General features: G+C 49.7%; 1 protein-coding gene across 3 annotated transcripts; it reads right to left on the bottom strand.

Annotated features, from left to right (window-relative positions):
- Positions 1–1,441: 1,441 nt before the first annotated feature.
- Positions 1,442–14,979, bottom strand: PLEKHB1 (pleckstrin homology domain containing B1). Of its 3 annotated transcripts, XM_059930840.1 has the most exons (8): positions 14,845–14,975; positions 13,549–13,624; positions 12,006–12,158; positions 11,291–11,393; positions 10,146–10,185; positions 7,216–7,320; positions 3,387–3,483; positions 1,442–2,784 (listed from the first exon to the last, which is right to left on the bottom strand). In XM_059930840.1, the coding sequence occupies exons 2-8, from the start codon at positions 13,583–13,585 to the stop codon at positions 2,648–2,650; spliced, it is 672 nt and encodes a 223-aa protein (XP_059786823.1). In that variant the 5' UTR covers positions 13,586–13,624; positions 14,845–14,975; the 3' UTR covers positions 1,442–2,647. The 3 variants fall into 3 exon arrangements, with proteins under 3 accessions (XP_059786823.1, XP_059786824.1, XP_059786825.1); XM_059930841.1 differs by lacking the exon at positions 7,216–7,320 and having other exon boundaries at positions 14,845–14,969; XM_059930842.1 differs by lacking the exons at positions 1,442–2,784; positions 3,387–3,483 and adding an exon at positions 3,490–6,720 and having other exon boundaries at positions 14,845–14,979.
- Between the last annotated feature and the right edge of the window lie 7,639 nt (positions 14,980–22,618).

A 22,618-nucleotide genomic window follows, 5' to 3' on the forward strand; every position in this document is an offset into this window, starting at 1 on the left:
ATCAGTGGAGAGATTTTGAAGCAAACTGCACCTGGAGCATCCATTTGCATCTTTCTTGCCCTGTTTGGTGGGGTGAGTGGAAATAACCATGGTATCATCAGGACCATGATAAATGTAGCCCTAAGACCATAGATGCACAGAGAAAAGAGCCCTTAACCCAGCGGTGGGAGGTTCTCTATAACCTGGTCCATCCACTACCACTCCTCACCATGCAACTTGCTGTGACATCAGACTGTTTCCTGAACTTCACAGTGCTCTCAAGACCAAAATGTTTTTAGGCCTTTGTTCATGCCATTTCTTCCATCTGTTCTTTCTCCTTTCTCTGTTTGACAAACTCCTACTCATCCTTCAAGGCTCACCCTAAATTTTCACTTCCTGTCCCAAAGCTTTCCTCAGTCCCCTTGGCACAGTTGGATACCTCTTCCTCAGAGCTCCCACTGCACCATGTTCCTATCGAATTTCATTGAATCATTTCTTTTTGTTTATGTATCCCTCTAAGTTGGTGTCTGGGAATGGGCTGAGGTGGATACCTGATATTTTTGCCACCCAGCTCTCACCTATTCATCTTACTTCTGGGAACAGTGCCCTAAATTTCTTTTGGGACACCACCCCACCTCTGCTCTAAGCTCTGTTATTTCAGACCATCTTTTCCAGATCACAGTAGATTCAGAGATGGCCACAAGACCCAATTCAGGCTAATGTGCAACAGTTTGAATAAAAGTTCATGCCAGGACTTTTATTCATACTGTTGGAGGAAAAGAAGCTCTCTTGGCTAGACTTGAACCAAGGAGGGCATTAGTCTAGAGCTGCTGAATATCACTGCAACCTCTGAATGAGCCAGCCCCGTGGCTGTAAAGATGGAAACAAAGCAAAGTCTAAGTGATAATATTTGAGTCCCTGGACCAAGCAGTTTCTGGACTTCTCAGGTATGTGGCCCAATATTTTCCCTTCTTGGGATTAAATCAGTTTGAGCATGGGGGTTCCTGTTACTTGCAGCCTGAAAAGGCCTGATGTAAGATGGTTTCCTTCCCTGGCCACCTTTGTCTCTATGAGTCCAACTCATTGATTCAACTCTAGAAGGATGGGAACCTACTGGAAAAGACCCCACCCAACACCACAGGGCTCTCAGAAAGCAGGCAGGGCATGACCTGGATCATCCATCTGCTCAGATGACAGAGATTCTGATGCAGCCTCTCCTCTCAAGCCCTCAGGGACAGCCAACTTCAACCTGCCAGCTTATGGGTGGGGAAAGCAAGATACAGAAATGTTAAGTGACTTGCCCTAAATTGCACAGCTAACATGCTGCCACCAATTCTACCTGACCTCAGAATCCACACTCTTCTCACTATACCAGAGAGGGCACTAGTAGGTGCTGAGTCATAGAGGTGTTCCAGGGAAACAGGGCCCCCCCTGGGGGAACAAACAAAGCCAGAGTCAGGGCTAGAGCCAACCACACCTTTATTAGTCTCTGCAGCAGGGCAACTGGAGCCCCTATCTACAAGGGAACTTTAGCAGGCTACTCTGGCTACTGGGCAGGGATGTTAGCATTTCTACTAGTGATTGGGACAGGATAGGGGAGGAGACTAGAAGGGGACCAAATGGGGAGACTGCTGGGCCACCTGCAGGGAGGCACATGTGGGGCCTTCAGGACTGAGACAAAGGTGGACCAGGTCCCAGAGGTGAACACTGCCATCTCCCCCAGAGTGAAGGAAGAGACAAAGCCTGAGATGGTGATAGCCACAGCTATGGATAGAGGGCCAAGCTTTTGGGGAATAGAAGTGCATTTCTTGATGGAGGCACCAACCTAGGGCGAATCACAAAGAGAGCTCACCTGCCCCCCAGGAAGAGGACACCAGGTTCAGCTCAATTGCTGCCCCAGGCACCTTGACATGGAAAACAGGTGCTTTCTGAACACTGAAGGAACAAAGGACCCAGAAATCTGGTAGCTGGGAAGGATGGGGCTAAACTCAGGGAGTGTTTTGGGTTTGGGTATTAAAACAGGCAATATATTCATTATGGTGCAATCATGAAACTTCCCTCCAAAAAGCTCACACCTCCCCCTTAGCCAGCAACCTCCTTAGCCTGGAGGGCCATCATGATCTGACCCTTGCCCACACCCCAGCCCAAACGAACTCCCATTCAATTCTTTGGATGTGCCATTATGTTCACGGCTCTGCACTCTTGCCAACAACTTTACTCCTAGCCTACCTTCCTCACTCTTTGCCATCACACTGTCAAAAGACTGATAACTCCACCTTGTAAAGTGTTTGTTTACTCCAGTCTGCCCCACCAAGCCTGGAGCTGCCAGAGGAAAGAATCTGACTCCTGTATCTCCAGTGCCTGGGCAACCTGAAGAACCATGAGTTGCATTTTCTGTGTCCTGGCGTGTTTGGGGGAAACATACCCATATTTGTCTATAACCGATTTCTAGGGTGTCTAGCAGTAGATAAAAGAATTTTGAGCTATGTTTTTGCCTGGGATGATAGCTTCTTCTGATGTGCGGGGTGAGGGTGGGGAGTGGGAGGAACGATCCGAGCCCAGAAGGGGCTAATGGAAACTAAGGGGCCAAGTGGGACAGGGCTTGGATGGTGGCGGGTGGGACCAAGCAGGAAAGGGGTCTTTCTGGTCTACGCGCAGGGTCCAGTGCTCAGAACCAGCAGGGCGACCACATGAGCGAGCCGAGTGCTGCACCTGTGGCGGCTCCCGCAAGCATGCCCATGGCCAGGGGGGCGCCCGCGCTGTAGCAAGGATCGTCCCGGACCACTACGTGCGTCACGCCGGGGCCTGCGGAGAGAGAGCCCGTGAGGGCCAGGGACTTAAGAGGAGGGAGCAAAGAGATCATCCGCCTCCTTCTGCTAGACTCCAGCCCAAACCAAGATAAAGCACTGAACCCACTCTCCTGCTCCCCAGTCGGAGAAACTGAGGCCTTGATGCGGGAAGGATGCGCGCTCTGTTCCCACGGCTTCTATGCCCTGGATCTGCTACGGACGTTCTGGGACCGTGGGGCTAGGATGGACTGGCGAGGAAACCCCGGGGTCTCTAAGAAACTCCAGACTGCACCTGATGATGGATGGGCCTTCCCAACCGCCAGACCCTGGAGTGAGAGGAGGTAGCCTTTCCCGCATTAGCCACCAGGGGTCGCTACCAGCTCAAGAATGGGTATTGCTGGGCAGCCAGCGAATAGAGGCCGGACTAGAGAAGAGGTCAGCTCTGGAGTGGGGAGGGGCTCTGGTTCAAGAACCGTTCTGAGTCATGGGATGGGGAGGGGGCCTTGCGGAGGGTCCCACCTGGGAAAATCCATGGTCACTAAAAGGGTGGGGCCTGGCCCCTACTGACAGACCAGGGGCGGGAATTGAGGCAGGGGGAGGGGTGGGTCGGAGACTTACCATAGGTCGGTCCATAGTAGCTGCGGACATATGTGGCCTCGTGAGCGTTGGGGGGCACCACCTCATAGTAGTCCTGGTACGGGCTGTAGACGCGCACCTGGGGAGCCCTGCCTGGTCAGCTGCCGGAGAGCTGGGCCCGGCTTTTGTCCCCTACCCGCCACACCTGGTTCAGGCCCTTCTGGGCCCACAGAGCCTCCACACCAAGTTTACAAATGGGTCCCCAGATACCAGCAAACTCCTGAAGAAAGACCCTACCTCCCCACAAGGCCCTTCTTGTCCTCTAATACTTCAGCCCCTCCATCCAGCTCCCAGCGATGCCATTTTCCTGCCCTGGCTTCCTACCTAGCACTCCCCTGATCAAAAATTCTCCATGGCTCCCTACTTCCTTTGATAGATAGTCTAATATTTGCTAGCAGCTCTCCAGTGATGACACCTGGAGAAACCCAATGGACTTCTCTACTCTCCCGGTTATGGAGAGGGGGGCCTGGGCCTTGGCCAGGAAATAAAAGGGGGTTGTGGAGGAAGGAAGGGAAAGGAAAGGTAGAGATGGGAAGTAACTAAAGTATTATTAAGCATCCACCATGTTCCAGGTCCTAAGGGAGATGCTGACATGTGTTATTTCCTCTTATCCTTATAGCAGGCATTATTCACTCTGCCACACAGCTGGGGATGGAGGCTCAGAGAAGAATGGTCAGTGTTCTCTCTGGGAGGGAGGAATAGACTGTCCGCCCTCTTCCCTCCCCCATTAGATTTTTACCAACCCCTCAAAGCCTAATTCAAAAGTCACCCACTCCAGGAAGCCCTTCTGGCCTCAGAAAGAATCCTTTCTTCCTGAGTTCTCTGTGGACTATGCTTGTGCCTCTTGTTCCTAGCCTTCCTCCTGGCCTTTCCTGCCTGCACCCTGAATGTGAGCTGCCTACTGGCAAGGGCTTTGATTCATTTGTGTTGCCAGCAGGGCCTAGGGAATAGCAAGGACTAATAAATATATGCTGAATTAAATGGAAGCTTTTAATCCAAGACCCTCATTTTATCCATGGGGAACAGACTTGGAACAGACTTCTTAGGCCCCTTGCACCTTATATCTCTAACTGAGCTTAACACCTAAATGGTCCAGGTGGTCCCTTAAAAGTCCAGGTGTCCAAACTTAAACCATCTCAAAGTAATTTCATTATCCTTCGATCCCCCCAAACCTGCTCTTTTGTGAATGCTTTCCTCTAAATGCCACCACCATGCACTCATACCAAGACATCAGGTTGGCACCGCTGTCTTCACACACATCTTCCACATCATATTAGCCACCAGATCTCATGATTTTATCTTCTGAATATGCTCTTCTGTCCATCCTCTTGTCCAGTGCCAAGAGAATAAGCCATTGGTTTATTGGAAATTGTGGGCGACCATGAAAACACTTTTCAGAGGAGTGGTTGGAGAAAGAAGCCAGACTATGGAGGACTGAAGAATGGTTGAGAGAAGAGGGATGGAATCAGCATGTCATGACATCTCTTTTAAGAAGTCCGGCTGTAAAGGGGAGTCCTCCAAGCACACCTGTGATTTCAAGTATCCATGCCATTTCCCTTTGAAAGGGATTCCTTTCTCACCTTTTTTCATTCAACTACCTAACCTGTCTTTTAGACTCAACTCACATATCACTCTCCCTGAACCTCAGGTTCTGTTAGGGTCCCATCTGGGCACCCACGGCCCTTAGACTTCCATCATCACAGCACCAACCACTCTATGGTGTCATTGTTGTATCCCTGTGAGGTGTCTCCTCCATCAGACTTGAAGAAAACACCCCCTGCCCCCAACAAGGGCAGGGACTGGGTCTAATCAGGCCTGACTGGAACATGGTAGGTGCCTAATGTATTGAATTTATCTCAAGTGAGTCAAATACAGGGTCAGACTGGAACTAAGGTCACCCAACTCTAAGTCCAGTTTCAAGTTAGGGACAATGACCAGACCCAGGGCAATGCAGGAGGCTCAGACGAACAATGCTCAGTCTCAAGTGACTTCCCTTACTGTGCTCCTTCCCCAAGGGTGATCCAATAGGGCTTTCTGGTAGGGGTGACCAAGATCTGAGCTCTAAGCCTAGAAGGGGCTAGAGAGATCTAAGCACTCAGAGCCCCAGGTTTACTGGTAGGGAAGTTGAGGTCCTACATCTGCCCTGCACTGTGAGCCAGTGGGCCTGTCAGGCCCTGGAGAAAGTGGAAAACACCATCTCATGTCTCTGTGGGGCACCTGTTTCTACCCTCCAGGACTAAGAGGCCCAGAGGTAAGCTCATGTGGGTCACCTGGCAACGTGGCAGGGGATTCCCCAGAGACCTCACAGAATCTAAGGGTTTGATCCTGATCCTCTCCCACTCCAGGCCCAGCCCCTTTTGTAGGTGGGGACAGGGTCAGTCAATCAGGAGGTCACATGCAAATGGACCCCTCCCCTCAGAAAAGCTCAAGTTTATAGCTTTTTAAATTCAATTTTTTGGCATCCCCACTTTAAACGAACTTGTATCCTAGTTTGGGTATGGGGGATGCCTCAGAATGCTGGGCTGGGAATCCCAGCCCTGCCACTGATGAATTAAGTGACCCCGGTCATGTTATGTAACCTCTCAGAGCTTTAGTTTTCTCATCTGTAAATGAGGACAGTCTTTCCTACACTGCCCACTCCCAAGGCACAGTGAGAATCCAGCAGAACCATGTCTATGCATCGAGGTGGTCCTAGCACTTCTGGGCTCAGTGGTTCTGCACATCAGAATCGTCAGGAGAAATTTTTTAAACCATAGGTTTCCAAGGCCCCACCCAGAACTACAAAATTAGAGCATCCAGAAGTAGGAGCTGAACATTTGAATTGTTCTTAAGTCCGTAAGCGATTCTAATGCACAGCCACATTGAGCACCACTGTGCTAGAAAAGGAGTTCACAGTTGACCACAGGTACTCTAACCCAAGCCCCCCACTGTGCCCACCCCAGGTCAGGCTGAGTGCTGGAGACAGAGAGGGGATTCATCCCCAAATCCTGCTTTCCAGAAACACTGGGGAGAGGGGTGTGTGGCAGGGAGACAGACACGGACTAAATTATAATACGCAGTAGTGAGGCCATAACAGAGGTTTTTTTTACTCCTTCCTTCCTCTCTTTATTCATTCACTCATTTGCCCATTCAGTGACTACTGCTTGAGGCCTACTTGTACCCCACCCTCATGCACCAGGAATAGGAGGGTCAAAATAGACTGTCCCCATCACTGAGCACTCATTGTGCACCGGCTGTATACCCAGCACTGTGCCAGGTTCCACAGGGGCAGAGCTGACCTAACTTGATCCTTGCCTTGAAGGAAGTGCCAGGTCTCCTGGGAGAATAGAGACAAAAATAAAGGAACTAGAAATCAGGCAGAATGAAGACAGGACTAAGCACTAATGCAGTGGGTTGTGGGAGGGAGTGACAATGCCTGGAGGTCTGGGAAGTCCTCCCTGAGGAGGTGGCAGCCTTTGAGGTGCATCTTAGAGGATAAGCATAATTTTGTCAGGTGAGTAAGGAAATTAAGGGTCTTTGCAGCAGATAGAGCAACACATGCAAAGGCTGGAGAGACAGAAAAGGTCGGGCAGAGCTGGGAGCAGGGGGTTGAGCAGAGCAGTTGGAGCGCAGGGGATGAGGGGGATGAGGTGGGCAAGTCTGGCCCAGGCCAGACTCCAAGGGCCTTGAAAGCAGGGCTGTGGTTGGTGTCCTATGAACGATCGGGAGCCATGGGATGTTTGTGAGCAGGGAAGGGATGTGACTGGGCCCACTGTTGGAGGCACATCCTGGTGGCCAGAATGGAGGCCGGGAGGGCTGAGCCAGCACTTACCCAGATCCGCCTCTCAACCTTACAGGGGCTCCACGAGCGGGTCACACACCTGACCTTGGGGCAAACCCGGCGGCTCCTGGGAGGGACGGTGGCTCCAGCTGGGGCCTGCTCAAGCCACAGAAACCCAAGAAGGGGAGGGAGGGAGATGTCAGAGGCCCTCTACATCTGGAGAGACTTGGCGCTCTTCACAGGCCCTAGCAGAGCCCTCTGCCAGCTGGGCAAGGGAAGGGGGTATCCTCTTCTTCCTCAGCCCATGGTAATGGTGGGAAGCTCAGAAGGGGTGGTGATTTTGCCAAAGTTACACAGAGAAGACGGATCAGTAGTGTCTCTCCAGAATTAGCCCACCTTCGCCTGTTTCAGGCTGCTGAGGCTCCCAGTCTCCAGGGAGGACAGTACAGCTCTCATCTAACTGCCCACCCACCTGCACCCATCACTGGCCCCACAGCCTTGCCCCTGACTGTGCCCCCGGCCCTGTGTTCCCTGGAACAGCCAGCGTCCTGACTGTGCCCCCAGCCCTGTGTTCCCTGGAACAGCCAGGGTCAGGGGCTCTTCCTGGAGCCTCCACCCAGAGTGGGCTATAAACCTGCAGGATGTGGAGGGACAAAGCACAGGTCACTCCTATTAGGCACAGGAAAGACAGACACAGGCATGAACACTCAGAGATGGGCAGACACTAGTACAAAGACACAGAGGTACAAACACACCCAGTTCGAGCAAGCCTAGGGACCAGAGGGATGTGTGTGTGTGCACGTGCGCGTGTGCTTGCGTGTGTGTGTGTGCGCGCGCACATGTGCGTGTGTGCGTATGTGTGTGTAGAGCTGGGGGAGGTGGAGTGGAGGGTCAGAGGAGAGAGATTTAGGAAGCAGAGCAGCAGGAAGGTGGATAGGCAGAGAAGACACAAGGCAGCTTCATAGAGTCACAGAGTGCAGAACGGTCAGCCCTCACCTCCTTCCTCCTGCCCCTCTTGGGTGGGACTGATCTGCCCTGCATAAGTGGGATTTGGAGCTCAGAGCCAGGTCCCTCCACCCTGCTGACCACTGCCCCAGCCTCCTCTTACACAGCCTCCACCCAGAAGCCTGAGTCTGCTCCCCAAAGCCTGATCACAGCCCCGCTGCTTAATGCCCTTTATTGCTCCCCACAACCCTCAGGATAAAGTTCAGTTCCTTCACCTGGACTTCAAGGCCGTTTGTGACATGGCTCTTCAGAGGTCATGTCTCCTATTTCTTTCCCTCCATGCCTTACCCTCCAGCCAGGCCAGACTCCTGGCCTTTAGACACACATGTGTGCATATACACACTTGCACATACCACTTCCCCACCTCTGCTCATGTAGCTCCTACTGCAGTTAATGCCCTTCCCTCAAAGTCTCACTGACCTAGGTTCCAGTGCAGGCTCTTCCACTGACTTAAGACTATGATACTTTGGACGAGTCAATTCCCCTCTGAACCTCAGCTCCCCAGCTATAAAATGGGACTAAAAATACCAACCCCTACCCCTTCTTATTGAAGATTAAATGATATAACCAATGCCGGGTGGTCAAGCACAATGCCTGGCCCTTAGCCGGTGAATGCCTGAGGGAGTTTCTAAATGCAGCCCAGTCTTCCCTACTACTTCCCAGCAGACTTTTCTTTTCTAGATGAGAAGGAGCTCCACCGTGCCACAGGTAGAAGGAGCAAGCACAGAATCTGGGGTCAGGCAGATGGGGGTTGAGGCCAAGCTTGGCCACCCGAGCTCCTCAAAACCACGCCTTTGGGCAGCTCCTCAAAACCATACCTCCATCAATCACTAAGTTCTGTTGATTCTACCTCTTAAATGTGTCTTATCCTCATCAGCTTGTCTCTGCCAGCAAGGCCTTAGTCCAGACCCGCAGGCGGTCACCTGCACACTGTCCCAGCCTTCTAACAGGTCTCCGGGCATCCACTCTTACCCTCTACAATCCATTCCCTACCTACCAGCCAGACTGTCTTTTTAAAACTACAAGTCTGGTCTGATCTGCTCATGCCGCTCCTCTGCTTAAAAACTTTCAATGACTTCCCAGTGTTCTTGGCAGAAACCACTATCCTTAACACAGCTTTTAATGCCTGGCTCTGCTAACCCTCCTTCCCCCACGGCTCTCTCTCTCCCTGAGATCCAGCCACCCCAGCCTTCCTTCTGTTCTTCAACTTGCCAGCATCATAACCCCTCTCAGGGCCTTTGCACCTGCAGTTCCCTCTGCCTGGAAAGCTCTTCCCTTCACCCTACCCCAGCCCTTTCACCCAGTTGATTTTTGTTATCCTTCAGGTCTCATCTTAAGCCTTGTCTGGACTCCCACCTGGATCAGGCCATCAAGGTGCATGCACATTGAATGCACCCTGCCTGTCTCTGTCAGAGAAGTTACCACCATTGCAATGGAATCACTAACTATGTAATTTGTGACGTCACGTCTAGCTCCCCATTAGGCTAAGTCCAGGAAGGCAGGGCCCACGTCTCCTGAGCTACCCTCTGATCCCTGGTCCTTGGCACAGTGCCTGGCACATAGTAGGAACTCAGTAAATATTTGTTGTGTGGATGAATGAAGCTCAATCTTATCATCTGCAGAGAGAGAACAATAATCCCAACCTCACAGGACGGTCAAGGGGAGTAGCTGGTATTGTAACTATATCACACCTGAGACATAATAGTTGCTGGATAAAAGATAGTTCCTTTCCCCCTGTTCACATGCCACCCCCTTCAACAAGCCTTCTTGGAGGCCTCTCTCTCCCTCCTCCAAGCACCAGCTGGATGTCTTCTGTCCTTTTCCACTCGGGACTCAGGGCATCTGAGTCTGCACAAGTCTATTCACTCACATATATGGAAACTGAGAACTGCTGGCTGGCAGAGACCGAATCTGAGTCACCCATGATTCCATGGCAGGTAGGGGTGGGGAGGAGACAGGGAGGGAAGGGGGCTCACCGGGGTGGAGTTCGCCTCCAGCAGTGCCGTCTTCCATGCTCTGCAATGCAAACCCACCAGACCATGAGGAGGGAGTTCAGGAGAAAGCAGATTGGGTCCCACATTTTAGACTTTCCTCCCCAACCCAGCCTCTAGCCCTAGTCTCTTGTGAAGGGGGAGATCCTCTTGACTCCCTTGGGTAGACAAAGGTGACCCCCTCTGCTGCTCCAGTCACATAGACAAGCCCTCAGTTGAGCTGCAGCCTCCTAATTCATTCTTAGTCCATAGTCTCTTTCCCTCTAGAAATTCCAGTTTCCCCATCTAGACAAAAGACAGCTGGGCTTGGGTGGTCCCTTAGGAGTTCAGATTCTGACATGCCTAGGCTGGTTCTTTGGCTGCAGCCCACCTCCACATCCCAAACCTACAAACTCAGTTCCCCAATGCTCTGACCCCAGAGCCCCGGGAACACCCAGTGGACACCGGACAATTGAGCCTTTGTTGGTTGCCATGGCACCTGGCTGGGGTGGACAAGGCGGCTCTGTGCTTTGTCTACCCCGAGCTCAGCCTCCCCTACTCCCCACACATCCCATCTCTTTCACTCTCCTACAGCGCAAAGGCCAACTGACCTTCCGCCAGAGAGTGGGAAGGGCAAGAATGTGAGTGAGGAAGACACGCCCAGTCTCTCAGTGTGGATCTGCATCTCATATGGGGGGCCCGCGGGCTGCCTCTGTTAGGCAGGTTAGGGTCTATCCCTCAGATCAGAGTACCCCCTGCCCCAGGCCATCTTCTAGGAAGGGAGTGAGAAGGAGGGCCTCTGAGGATGCCATGGGGCTGTCTGTTCTTTTGTATCACCCCCAAGCGAGGGCTCACCTCAGAGGCTGCTAGATACCCAACTCTGAGTGACCAGGGACCACACACCTGAGGCAGGTATGCACACCCCTCCCCCAACAGTCCGGAATTCATCCCTAACCATATCAGTTTACTGGATACCATACCAATCACCATGAGCCATTCAAATCCACTCTGCCCAGCCTCCATTGAGACTACCATGCTCACTGGTCTTTGTCCCCTTTTCCTACCTTTAGGGAACTAGAGGCCCAATGAGGAGGAGGCGTCTGGTCATATTCCCCAAGATCCCACCCCCTCCTCTCCTGGGAACCACTCACATGGCATCATCCCGGGTCTCTGCACACAGGTGCAGGCGGGCGCCCTCTCGTAGGTTCACAGTCAGCAGGCCATCTCGGCTCCTGCCCTCTGGGGGCTGCACATCTAAAGGCAGACACACATATATGGGGTTTCCACAGGGCACAGGCCCCAGGTTTCCCCAGTAAACCAGAAACAAGAATAGAAACTGACTTCTCTGAGTCCTTTTTACTGGCCACTGCCAACCTCGTCTGATCCCACACACTTTCCTTGGGATTCTGCTCAACTCTTTAGACCCTTCCACCTTTCCACATTGCCTGCTTCTCTAGTTAGGTATATCTATCTCCCAGTTTCCCTGTATAATTATGGCCTGAGCCTTGATCAAGGAAATTTGCTGTGTGACTTTGGGCCAGTCACTTAATTTCTCTGAGCCTCCTTATTTCATTTCATCTTTTTCCATTCCTAGCACTGGAGAGGGCAGGAACTGTGTCTGACTCACCTCTGTGAACCCACCATAGGGCCCAGGTCCAGCACAGAGTAGGAACTCAATAAGTAACTGATTTCTTAATTCACACCCACATGAATTGGAGGTGATAGAGGCCCAGAAGCAATGTCTATGGAAGGCCTCTGAAAGCCGCAAAGAGCCTTCCACCTGAGAACAGCAGGTGTTCTCAGACAGACACAGTGGGGGGGCCATGGCCATAGTCACAGTGCCAGAGAGAAAGGGGCTCTGCTCACCGCGGCACTCTTCGCCTATCTTTATGTCTCGGACGTTGAAGTGGATGAGCACGCGGTCCTCCTCATCCTGCGCAGTCTCATCGTGGTAGTAGCCCAGGGTTCCATCCAGCCACAGGGCGAACCAATTCCGCTTCCAGCGGCGGAGGATGGAGCCTGTGTGATATTCCAGACCCGCCAGGCAGGCTGATCACAGAGCCTGCTCGGGGGCAGGAGCCCTGGGTGGGTTCCCAGAGTCCCCTTACCCCCCGGCCCCCAGTGTTATAACCACCCCGTCCTTGTCCGTCTACCCCCTGAAATGATGGCAGGGCCTCTCTCTGTCTTGCTCACCCATTGCCTCCCACTGGGCCTAACACATAGTCAGGGCTCCATAAATGTGCTGAATGGTAAATGAATGATCAGATTCTTTCCTTGGGGGAAGCTGGAAATCTTTTTTTTTTTTTTTTTTTTAAGTGTCACAAGACATGGAGCACCTCCACAAATTTAAATTCATGTCCAATTGAACATTTGTTTCTATATGTACAGTTTGTCAGAGAAAAAGCGTTAAGTTGTTTTTGTATGAATGCAGAATATGATTTATGCAAGAATTAACAGAAAACAACTAGTCATCAAGCGCTTGCCTTAAGGAAACCCTTAGTTTCCATTGCATCCATTCTGCTGAGGGGTGTACAATTACTGTGAGCATACCTGAAAAAAAAGGCCAAGCCCCAGGTGACAGTCATTTGTGTAGTGTCTGCCTCTTCCACCAAATGGGGAGCAGAGGGATTGGCCATGGCTCACCTCACCTGTCCTGGCACCCAGCAGGACCTGGACTCAGTGTTTGCTGAACTGAATGAAGTGAGTACGGGTCATAGGGTGTGGGGAGCTCCTAGCCCGGGACAGCTCTGATTCAGATCATGACTCTGGTCAGAGGTGGGTCTGGAAGCCTGAGCCCTAGCTTTAGACATTTTGTGACTGGAAATCTTAACAGAAAAGGGTAAAGACATAAGAGATCTTCTTAGAGCTTTACAAATTCCAAAGCACAGAGGCATTTTTCATTTTGTTCTGCGCCTTGTTCTGTGGCCAGCCCTGAGCATGGGTGCTATGGACACACGGAGAATTAAACCCAGTCCCTGCACTTGAGGCGCTCACAGTCTGGAGCCAGTATGAGGTGGGGGAGTGGTGAGGCCTACAGGTAAAGATGGTTATATATTTATCAGGGCTATAACAGGGGTATGTATGAGGCACTGGGAACGAAGAAGGGGGCCACTAACCCAGCTTGGTGCTACAGCAGGGGCTGGGCTAGTGAGGAGAGAAAAGGCAGAGAAGGCTCCTCACAGAAGGGGACATCTGAGCTGGGTCTTGAAGAGTAAGTAGTTTACCAAGCAGTCAGGAATGTGAAGGACATTCCGGGCAGAGAGAAGAGTATGGGCAAAGGAGAGGAGGATAAAAAGGGCATGATTTCTTGGGAGAAGGGTTCACTGTGCAGGTCCAACAGGCCACTTTCCTCATCCCTGCCCCTGGACAAGGTGCAGGACGGATGAGGGCTTGGCCCAGGGTCACTCACTCTGTCTCCACAGCCAGCCGCCCCTCACCAGGGCCATTTCCTCAAAAGGACTTTCCAGGGCAGAGTCAGGCGGAACCTGTCAGAGGAGCCACAGGACGCACGGGCCTCATCAACTGCTCCACAGCAGCTCCTCAGAGAAAAGCCCCCACCCCTGTCCTCCCTGGGGGAGCCACCGAGGAAACGTTTAAAGGAGTGTGAGTAAACAAACAAGGGCAAGCCTGTCTGTCTCCTCCCCATTCTCCGCTCCAGGCACGTAATGGGAGCACCGTGCTTGTGGGGTCAGCAGGGCAGTCACCCGTTGCGCTGGGGTGGGGCTGGGGGTCAGAAGCCCGGATTCCAATCTCAGCCCCATAACCTTGACCAAGTCCCTTCTCCCTGGCCTCCACTTCTAGATCTGTAAAAGCATGTCCATCAGGCAGGTTAGAGACTGAAGTGAGGAACTCTTAAAATGTTAGAAACCCTGGAATTTTGACACGCTGGCAGCAGAGAATATTAGAATCATGGCAATGAATGAGGGGCTTTCATGATAAGAGAAGCCTCCCTCACATTTGAACCCCACCGGAGCCATTTACAAAGTGCATAAAATAATAGTTCAACAGCAACTATGATTGATCGAGCACTGTGTGCCAGGTATACTTCTCAAGTGCTTTCATCTAGTATCTCATTGAAGCCCCACAATAATCCTTGTTATTCCCAGGAAACTGGGGCCTGGAGAGGTCCAGTCACTTGGGCAGATTTGCTTGGTTATTAAGCAGTGGAGCCAGGATTCACACCCAGCAGTCCTGGCTTCTAACCATTATTCTAGTAGGAGCTTTTAAAACTCCCAATACACAAGGTCATACCCAGTAATAATTAAATCAGAATATCTGGGGGCAGGAGGTAAGCACTGACAGTCTTCAAAGATACCCAGGTGATTCAGTGTACAGCAAAGTTTGGGCCCCGCTGCAACTCTATTGGGTACTCTACTAGATGGGTAGGATCTTTACTCCTATTTTACAGATGGACAAACTGAGCTATATAGCATGTGACTTGTCCATGTGTGTGATGCAGCTTGGATTGGAATCCAGGTGCCCTCTGTTCTTGAACGCGGCTTACTTTCGAGCTGGTGCCTTCGCCCCTCCCCCCACTAGCTCACACCTGTTGCTGCGCAGCAAGGGCCGGCTGGCACACCTGGGTTGGAAGGCCAGTGCTTATCCCTGCTTCTCTTGCCGCTCCCTCCCATCTTCAAGCTCAGACATAGGTCAGATAAGACGGCCAGGTGCAAACTCCCTCTCCAACCCCCCTTGATGCACCCACCTGTCTACACCTGTTGCGACGCTGCTGCCAAAACGGCCGCTACTTGGTGCTGCGGCCTCCCAACCCGCTGCGCCTGCGCTTTGTGCGCCCCAGAGCGCCCGGGCCTGTTCACTCCCCAGGCTGCGCCCGGGACCTAGCTGCCTCGGGGCCCCGCCCTCCGGTCCCGCCCCGCCACCAGGGAGGGGGCGGGGCGTGTAGAGATGAGCTGACAGGAGGCCTTCTGGGACTTGTAGTCTGCAGGCCTAGATGTGGGTAATCAATATACAGCCTCTCGTGGGTGGTAGCCCGGTGCCCAACCGGAGCACAGGTGAGAGGCCACACCTGCGATTTTATTTTGCTATTAAGTCATTATTTTGTTCATTCATTTATCATGAAATACTTTTTTTCCAAGAACCTTGAGCTCTAATTTTCTAGAAAAATGTAAATTACAAGGAGAAATCAGGCTCCTAGTTTTGCCATGTTTTCTTGATACTCAGTTTGTGCCTGGCACCGGGCGTTAGTGGAGGGCACAAAAAAGCATCCAACAAGGCCCTTCCTCTTCTTTTCCCAGCTTCCCGTCTGGTGGAGGAGACAACATAAACACACAAAGCACAGGGTATGATTTGACAATGGGAAAGAAGACTCTGACTTTGACCAAGAGGTTCAGGAAGGCTTCCCAGAGGAGGCTGAAAGAGGTCTTGAAGGATGAGTATGAGTGTCCAGTATTTCAGTGTGTTTGGAAAGTAGAGTGCAGGGGTGGGGGTGGGGAGGGCATGGGGATCAGCAGGTGATGAAGCTGCAGGAGTTGCAAGGATATAACACGAAGGCCTTGGATGACAGGCTCAGGAGCTTGGGCATTATGACATAGTGACTGGAGCTTGGGCTTGCGGGTTTCAAGGTGAGGAGTTAGGTGGTTCAATTTATGGGTTGGAAAGGTATTTCTAGGACAGTCAAAAATGGATTGAAAGGGGCCCAACTAGAGAAAGAAGACTGTTTCTCTATCTACCACCACAGTCTGTTTCTCCAGGATCATTTCCTTGAATAGCTCAGCCCCGCAAACCCCCACCTAGGAGCAGACCCCCAGGATGTCATTCAGAGGATAGAGCTTATCAGGGCCTGAAAGATCCCTTGAGAACGGAACCCACCCTGCCCTGGGCCCTTTCTCCTGTCCCAGAGACCTCTTTCTTACCGGAGCTGCAGGGCTCATGGTTCCAGGGCGGCCAGAGCAGCATGTCCCAGAAGGCTCCTGCAGGGGGACATTTCCCTAAGCGCCTTGGAGATAAGGGGATCAGGAAGGTGCTACCAAGTGGAAACCGGAAGGGGGTGGCAAAGAGAGGGGGCACATATATCCTAGAGAAAGTCGTCCTTTCTCTCCAGTTCCAGGCCCACCGACTGATCCCCTATTTGACCTTCAGTTCACTGGATAACAAGTCATCTGTGATTTGGAGGTGGTCTTGGACTAGCATCGCTCAGATTCCCGGTGGGAGGCGAGGCCAGCCCTCCTCCCTCGGTCGGGGGCGGGGCTCAATCTTCCTCCAGCCGGGCTTGACCGTGCCATCACCCCAGTCCTGGATGCACAGCTTGGCTCTTTAAGCTTCCCTGTCTTGCTCTTGGTTTTCTGTAATCCTGACCTCAAGCTAACCCGGTGCCTCGGACCTTCATGCAGTGCGTGCCTTGCTGGAGGATCTGCCAGGGCTGATCCTATCTGCCTCTGAGCTCATCCCCTCCGTGCAGCCCCAGGAATCAGTTCTCCTAAACCACGCTGTTTTCCATCCTTGAGTCTGTCTGGAATGTCCCACCCCTACCTTCTCCAGACTGCAGTTGCCGCTGCTACTGCAGAAGGACGGAAAGGAGGGAGGGTAGGGTGGAGCTAGCCTCAGGGAATCTTGGTGCTGCCCCTCTTCCCTGCTCTCCCTGCTCCCCTTGGTGGCTCCTTCAAAGAGGGATGGGGCGGGGGAACAGTGCAGACAGCTCCCAGATGACATTCTCTGGATTTAGTAACAGATGAAAAAAAGATTTTCCAGCATCAGTGTGGAAGTCAGGGAAAGGTCTCCCCACTCCCCAACCAAAGAGGGGGGGCGCTATGACGAGAAAAAAGGGAAAGGAGAAAGGATGCTTGGCAAACTAAAACCACAGATGCCACTATAGAATCTAAACGCAGCATGACCTGACATAAATCTCTAAAATGTTGGTCAATGACCCTCTTTGAGAAGCTGATAAATGTTGTAGACTCTGCCTAGGAAAAAATGCACACACATCACATTTTGCATATAATTCCTGGGGCTTCGTAGACCCCTGAAGCTATGATTGCTACTGAGATTGTTTTTAATCTTCACAGCTGTGCAGATGGGTGGAAGAGTGTGGATTGACAAGTGAGAAGGGCTGAGAGCATAGTAGGAAACAGCTTCAGCAGTACTGGCTTTGAGAGGCTGTTTAATTAACTACAATGTATTGAGACCAACAAGCCAACAAGTTAACTTTTACATTTCTGTTGTAACTGTGGTACATAGAACCATTAGCAGAGAGAAAAGTATTTTGCTATTTCAAATATCTCTGGTGGATGAACAGCTCATGGATAATACATTGTTTAGAGAATAGTGGGCTGCCTTATCAAATTAAAATTTACTACTTACATTTTCTAGAGAGTATAATATAATGAGAATAATTTATATTATCTCTATTTATCAAAAAATTCTGAAATTTATATCAAAATGCAACTGGAGCAAAACCTCTTATGTAAAAGTTTAAAAATAATTTTAGTGAGATATAATTTACATACTATGAAATTCACTCTTTTAAAGTATACAATTCACTGTTCTGATATATTCACAGAGTTGTGCAACCATCACTGCTATCTCGTTTCAGATCATTTTCATCACCCCAAAAAGAAACTTGTATGGTCAGGCCACTCAAGATGGCTGTTCTCTTACTCTCTGTGAATCCCCTGCCGGACCAGTACCTGCTTCACCTAAACCCTACGCAAATGACTGACCTTCCTACACACTTGCCCCAGGCCCCAGCTGGTAATTGTTCTTATCAAAGAGGCAGTGATACTGGTTCCCCTGGTAACTAATGAGCCCACCTGACATCAATTCCCCTCTAACTGGTAACCTTCCCTTACCTCGAGAGCGAAGACTGCCACCATATCGTGCCCGCCGTCTGCCGCGCATAGTGGGGTGTCACTCCAGGACCTTGCTTCGGACGTGTAAGCTCCCCCATCCATTAAACCATTGATGTCTCTGTTGCTGACTTCGGGCTCTTTCTTCGGTCTTGAAGCTGGGCAAGCACAGGCCTTGTAGGCCTGTGGGGTGCAGCCCAACAAAACTCTGTATCCTGGGACTTCCCTGGCAGTGCAGTGGTTAAGACTCTGCGCTTCCACTGCAGGGGGTGCGGGTTCGATCCCTGGTTGGGGAAATAAGATCTCACGTGCCATGAGGCCCAGCAAAAAAACACAAAAAAACAAAACAAAACTCTATATCCTTTAGCAGTCACTCTCAATCCCCTTTCTCCCCAGCCCCTGCCGACCACTACTTTGTATGAATTTGCCTATTCTGAACATTACATATGTGACCTTTCATGATTTGCTTCTTTCACTTAATGTTTTCTAGTTTCATCCATGTTGTAGCAGGTATCAGTACAGCTGACTCTCTGTATCTGTGGGGAATTGGTTCCAGGACTCCCCAAAACACACACACCAAAATCCTCAGGTGCTCAAGTCCCTTATATAAAATGGCATAATATTTGCATATAACCTACCCACATCCACATCCTATACTTTATTTTATTTTTTAAAATTTATTTTATTTTATTATTATTATTTTTTGGCTGTGTTGGGTCTTTGTTGCTCCGCGCAGGCTTTCTCTACCTGCGGTGGGGGGGCTACTCTTCGTTGAGGTGAGTGGGCTTCTCATTGTGGTGGCTTCTCTTGTTGCGGAGCACGGGCTCTAGACGCGTGGGCTTCATTAGTTGCAGCACGGGGGCTCAGTAGTTGTGGCTCACGGGCTTAGTTGCTCTGTGGCATGTGGGATCTTCCCAGACCAGGGCTCGAACCCGTGTCCCCTGCATTGGCAGGCGGATTCTTAACCACTGTGCCACCAGGGAAGCCCCACACATCCTATACTTTAAAATATCTCTAGATTACTTATAATACCTAAAAACAATGTAAATACTGTGTAAATAGTTGCAAATACAATGTGTTTTTACAACTATGTAAATTTGCCTTCCCTAGGCAAATTCAAATTTTGCTATTTGGCACTGACTGGAATTTTTTTTAATATATTTTTGATCTGTAGTTGATTGAATTTGCAGGTGCAGAACCTGCTGGTATGGAGGGTTGACTGTACTTCATTTCTTTTTATTGATGAATAACATTCTATACCATGTTTTATTTATCCATTCATTAGTTAATAGACATTTTTGGTTTCTACCTTTTAGCTATTATCAACAATACTGCTATGAATATTTGTGTACAAGTATTTGGGTGGACATATGTTTTTATTCCTCTTGGGTATGATATTGCTGAATCATATGGTAACTGTTTCACATTTTGAGGAACTGTCAAACTATTTTCCAAAGTGGCTGCACCATTTTACAATCCCACCAGCAATCCATGAGCATTCCAGTTTTTCTCATCCTCATCAACCCTTGTTATTGTCTCTCTTTTCGATTACAGCCATCCTAGCAGGTGAAAAGTATTGTCTTGTGGTTTTGATTTGCATTTCCCTAGTGATCAGTGATGTTGAGCATCTTTTCATGTGCATATTAGCCATTTGTATATTTTCTTTGGAGAAATGTTTCTTCTCCATTTTTCAGTTGGATTGTTCTTTATTGTTATAAAATTTTTTTTAACTTAAAAAATGTAGATAATTTTCAAATAACTTTGAGGAAAAACATTGAAATGGTCTTGCAGTGTTTCAGAGGTTTGAGTAGAAAGTTTACGTTCAGGCTCAAAGAACCTGGAAGGTAACATACTTCCATTTCCTGGACAGGAATGTCCAGAGAAAAACCCAGCCCATGAGGGAATATAAGAAGGACAGCAACTTCTTAGTGGAAAGCCATCCCTGAGGGGTTCATCCAGGCTTCTGGAGTGGGAGGCAGTTAGTTTTATTTGTTTTATGTCTAGGCTATAATACCCATTATTCAGTCAAAATGCTAATCTAGGTGTTACTGTGAAGGTATTTTGTAGATGTGGTTAACCTCTACGATCAGTTGACTTTAAGTAAAGGAGATTATCCTTGATGATCATCCAATTAGTCAAAGGGCCTTAAGAGCAAAATGGAGATTTCCCTGAAGAAGAAGACTATATAGTCTGTGGACTATAGTCTCAGCACCTGACTGAGAGTTTCCAGTCTGCTGGCTGCACTATAGGTTTCAGGCTTGTCAGCCCTCACAATTGCATAAGCCAATTCCTTGAGATAAATCTCTTTACATATATGTATGTATAGCCTACTGGTTCTGTTTCTCTATAGAGCCCTGACTAATACAGGGAGGAAGATGTCTTCTTGTCAGGAACTCCCTGTTTGAATGTATTGGAAACACCAGATTTGGGAATGGAGGAAGAAAGCCTGGCAGCCAAGGAGAGGGTCTGAGGGGAGGGGTGTTGAGACCCTCCTATCTCAGAAGAAACAGCACCCCATGCCCAGAGATGAGGGCTTGCAAATGCTCCCTGGAAAATTCTCCATCTGGATCATCAGATGCATGAGGAACCACTTCTAGAAGCTCACTGTTTCCATTGTTGTTTGTCTCATATCTGCAATGTTTTGTCTTGAGATGAAGAGGTTTCTTTCAGCCTCCTGTGCTCTTGTTCAGCGATCAGGACCTTTTGGTTCAAGGGAGATAATTTGGTTTTGAGAACAAATGATGCTTTCCAGCTTTTCGTAAAGGTCTTTGATTTGCTCTCTGAAGGTCTTCAGCTCTTCATTTGCATGCTCATCTTGTCATTTGCTTCAGAACTTTCCTCCTCTTGTTCCAAGTAATGATCTTCCAGGACAGATAATTTCTCAAGAGACTCCATTTCTTTCTCTTGACAAAGTTCAGTCACTTCATTTCCTCTTCCCTGAAGCCTTTGATATGCACTTTTTCAAAAGTCAAGATTTGCTCAGCCTGAATACTTCTAAGATGATTAGTCATGTCGGCTTTTGTGTTTCCTTCTTTAGCAATGTTGATGTAGAATTGATTTCTCCCTCCATCTTGGATGTTCAAATGCACACTCGACTTTTCAACATCAGTCAGTTTCCTCCTGGCTCCTCTGGTCTGGTCATAAATACTGTCTCCACTTCCCAAGTCCAAGTCATTATCTGTGTTCTGTTCTCCAAGGGGAGCTGTCAGGTCTTTCATCTTTAGCCAACATTTCTCCAGAGACTTGACCTGACTCTTCACACATGCCCTGGAGTTCTGTATGAAGGTCCTGAGTCTTTCTTTTGTTGCCCATATAGCATTAAGTTTGCTTTTGCTTTTTCCACTTGTATTTTTGATGGATTTGGTTCCTGCTTCCAGACACAGGATCTTTCTCATGTTATAAGAGATTGGCTTATCTTGATATGAATATTGAAGTTTTTCTTTTCCTAGCTGGTTTGCTATTAAGCATAAGATGGACTAAATCATGTGGTTAGGCATTTCCAGGGTGTCAGGCACTTCTTTCATTGCAGTGTGAAACTGACAAGGCCTTTTATTTTATTACAGCTAGTGCTGAATTGTTAATAGTGTGTTCCTTGACTCTTTGTACGAAAAAATTCTGCCTAAAACCAAGGGAACTGTTAACACGTATACTGTCATGGCACATGGAACCAACTCCCATTGATGCCCAGGAGAGTGAGATGTGGTCTCACATTGTCAGGCACTCCTGCATAGAACTCTGCAGCAGCTCCCAGGTTTGCCAACGGTGCAGCTCCGTGTCAGGACAAAGCCCCTCCACAATATCTAGGCTACACAGAGCCCCCTCTGCTGTCACCAAGTCCCTCTGGGAGTGGAGAACACTGAGCAAGTTTCTGCCCAGAACCAAGCCTGCATCTGGCAACTGGGCAGACTGCGAATGAGAGGGTCAAGGCGGGACAGGAAGAATACAACAGCCCTGTGTCAGATACCCTGATACCCTCAACCTTGTCCAGGGCTCCTTCTTTTCTCTACTTAAACCTCTCCTTCTGTGGCCCTGGAGGCCTCATTCTATTCCCTCTGCCTGGAAAATGCTGCCCAGCTGTGGGCAAGGCCCATCCTGTGGTTACTTGGCCTCATTGTCTCTGTGTCCCCTGTGCCCAAGGCAGAGCTTGGCACAGAATAGGTGCTCAGTGCTCCATGAATATTCTTGGAGAGAATGAATGAATGAGTGAACAGATGAAGGAGGGACAAAGCCATCATTTGCCATCCCTGCAGATTCACACGTAACACTAGCTCTGTTGCCTCAGGAGATGGTTCCCTTAGGAGAGCTTAAAACTCCTTTCAAATCCAGTGTAGGATGGTGGAGAGAAAGGGGCAGTGGGAGCTCTGCCCTGGGCTCCTCATTCCTGGGCCACTCCCACCCTGCCATCCCCACTAGGAGACTGAGTGTTTTATCGGCATGTGTAAATTGGGACAACAATGCCTGCTTCACATGAAGTTGTGAGGAGTAACACAAGAGTAGACATAGAGCCTGGCAGGTAATGTGTTCAAAAGAGTTTAGTAAAATTCCATCATCCAAGGCATTAGCAACTCCTTCCATTAATCCAGTATTCTGTTATTCCACCCAGGTTTAACAAGAGCATTGAGATAAGAAAATAAAATAGCAGTTATAAACTTAAGAAAAAAAGAGATAAAACTCTTT

Source organism: Balaenoptera ricei, chromosome 8 (genome assembly GCF_028023285.1).
Source record: "Balaenoptera ricei isolate mBalRic1 chromosome 8, mBalRic1.hap2, whole genome shotgun sequence".
Taxonomy (NCBI): Eukaryota; Metazoa; Chordata; class Mammalia; order Artiodactyla; family Balaenopteridae; genus Balaenoptera; species Balaenoptera ricei.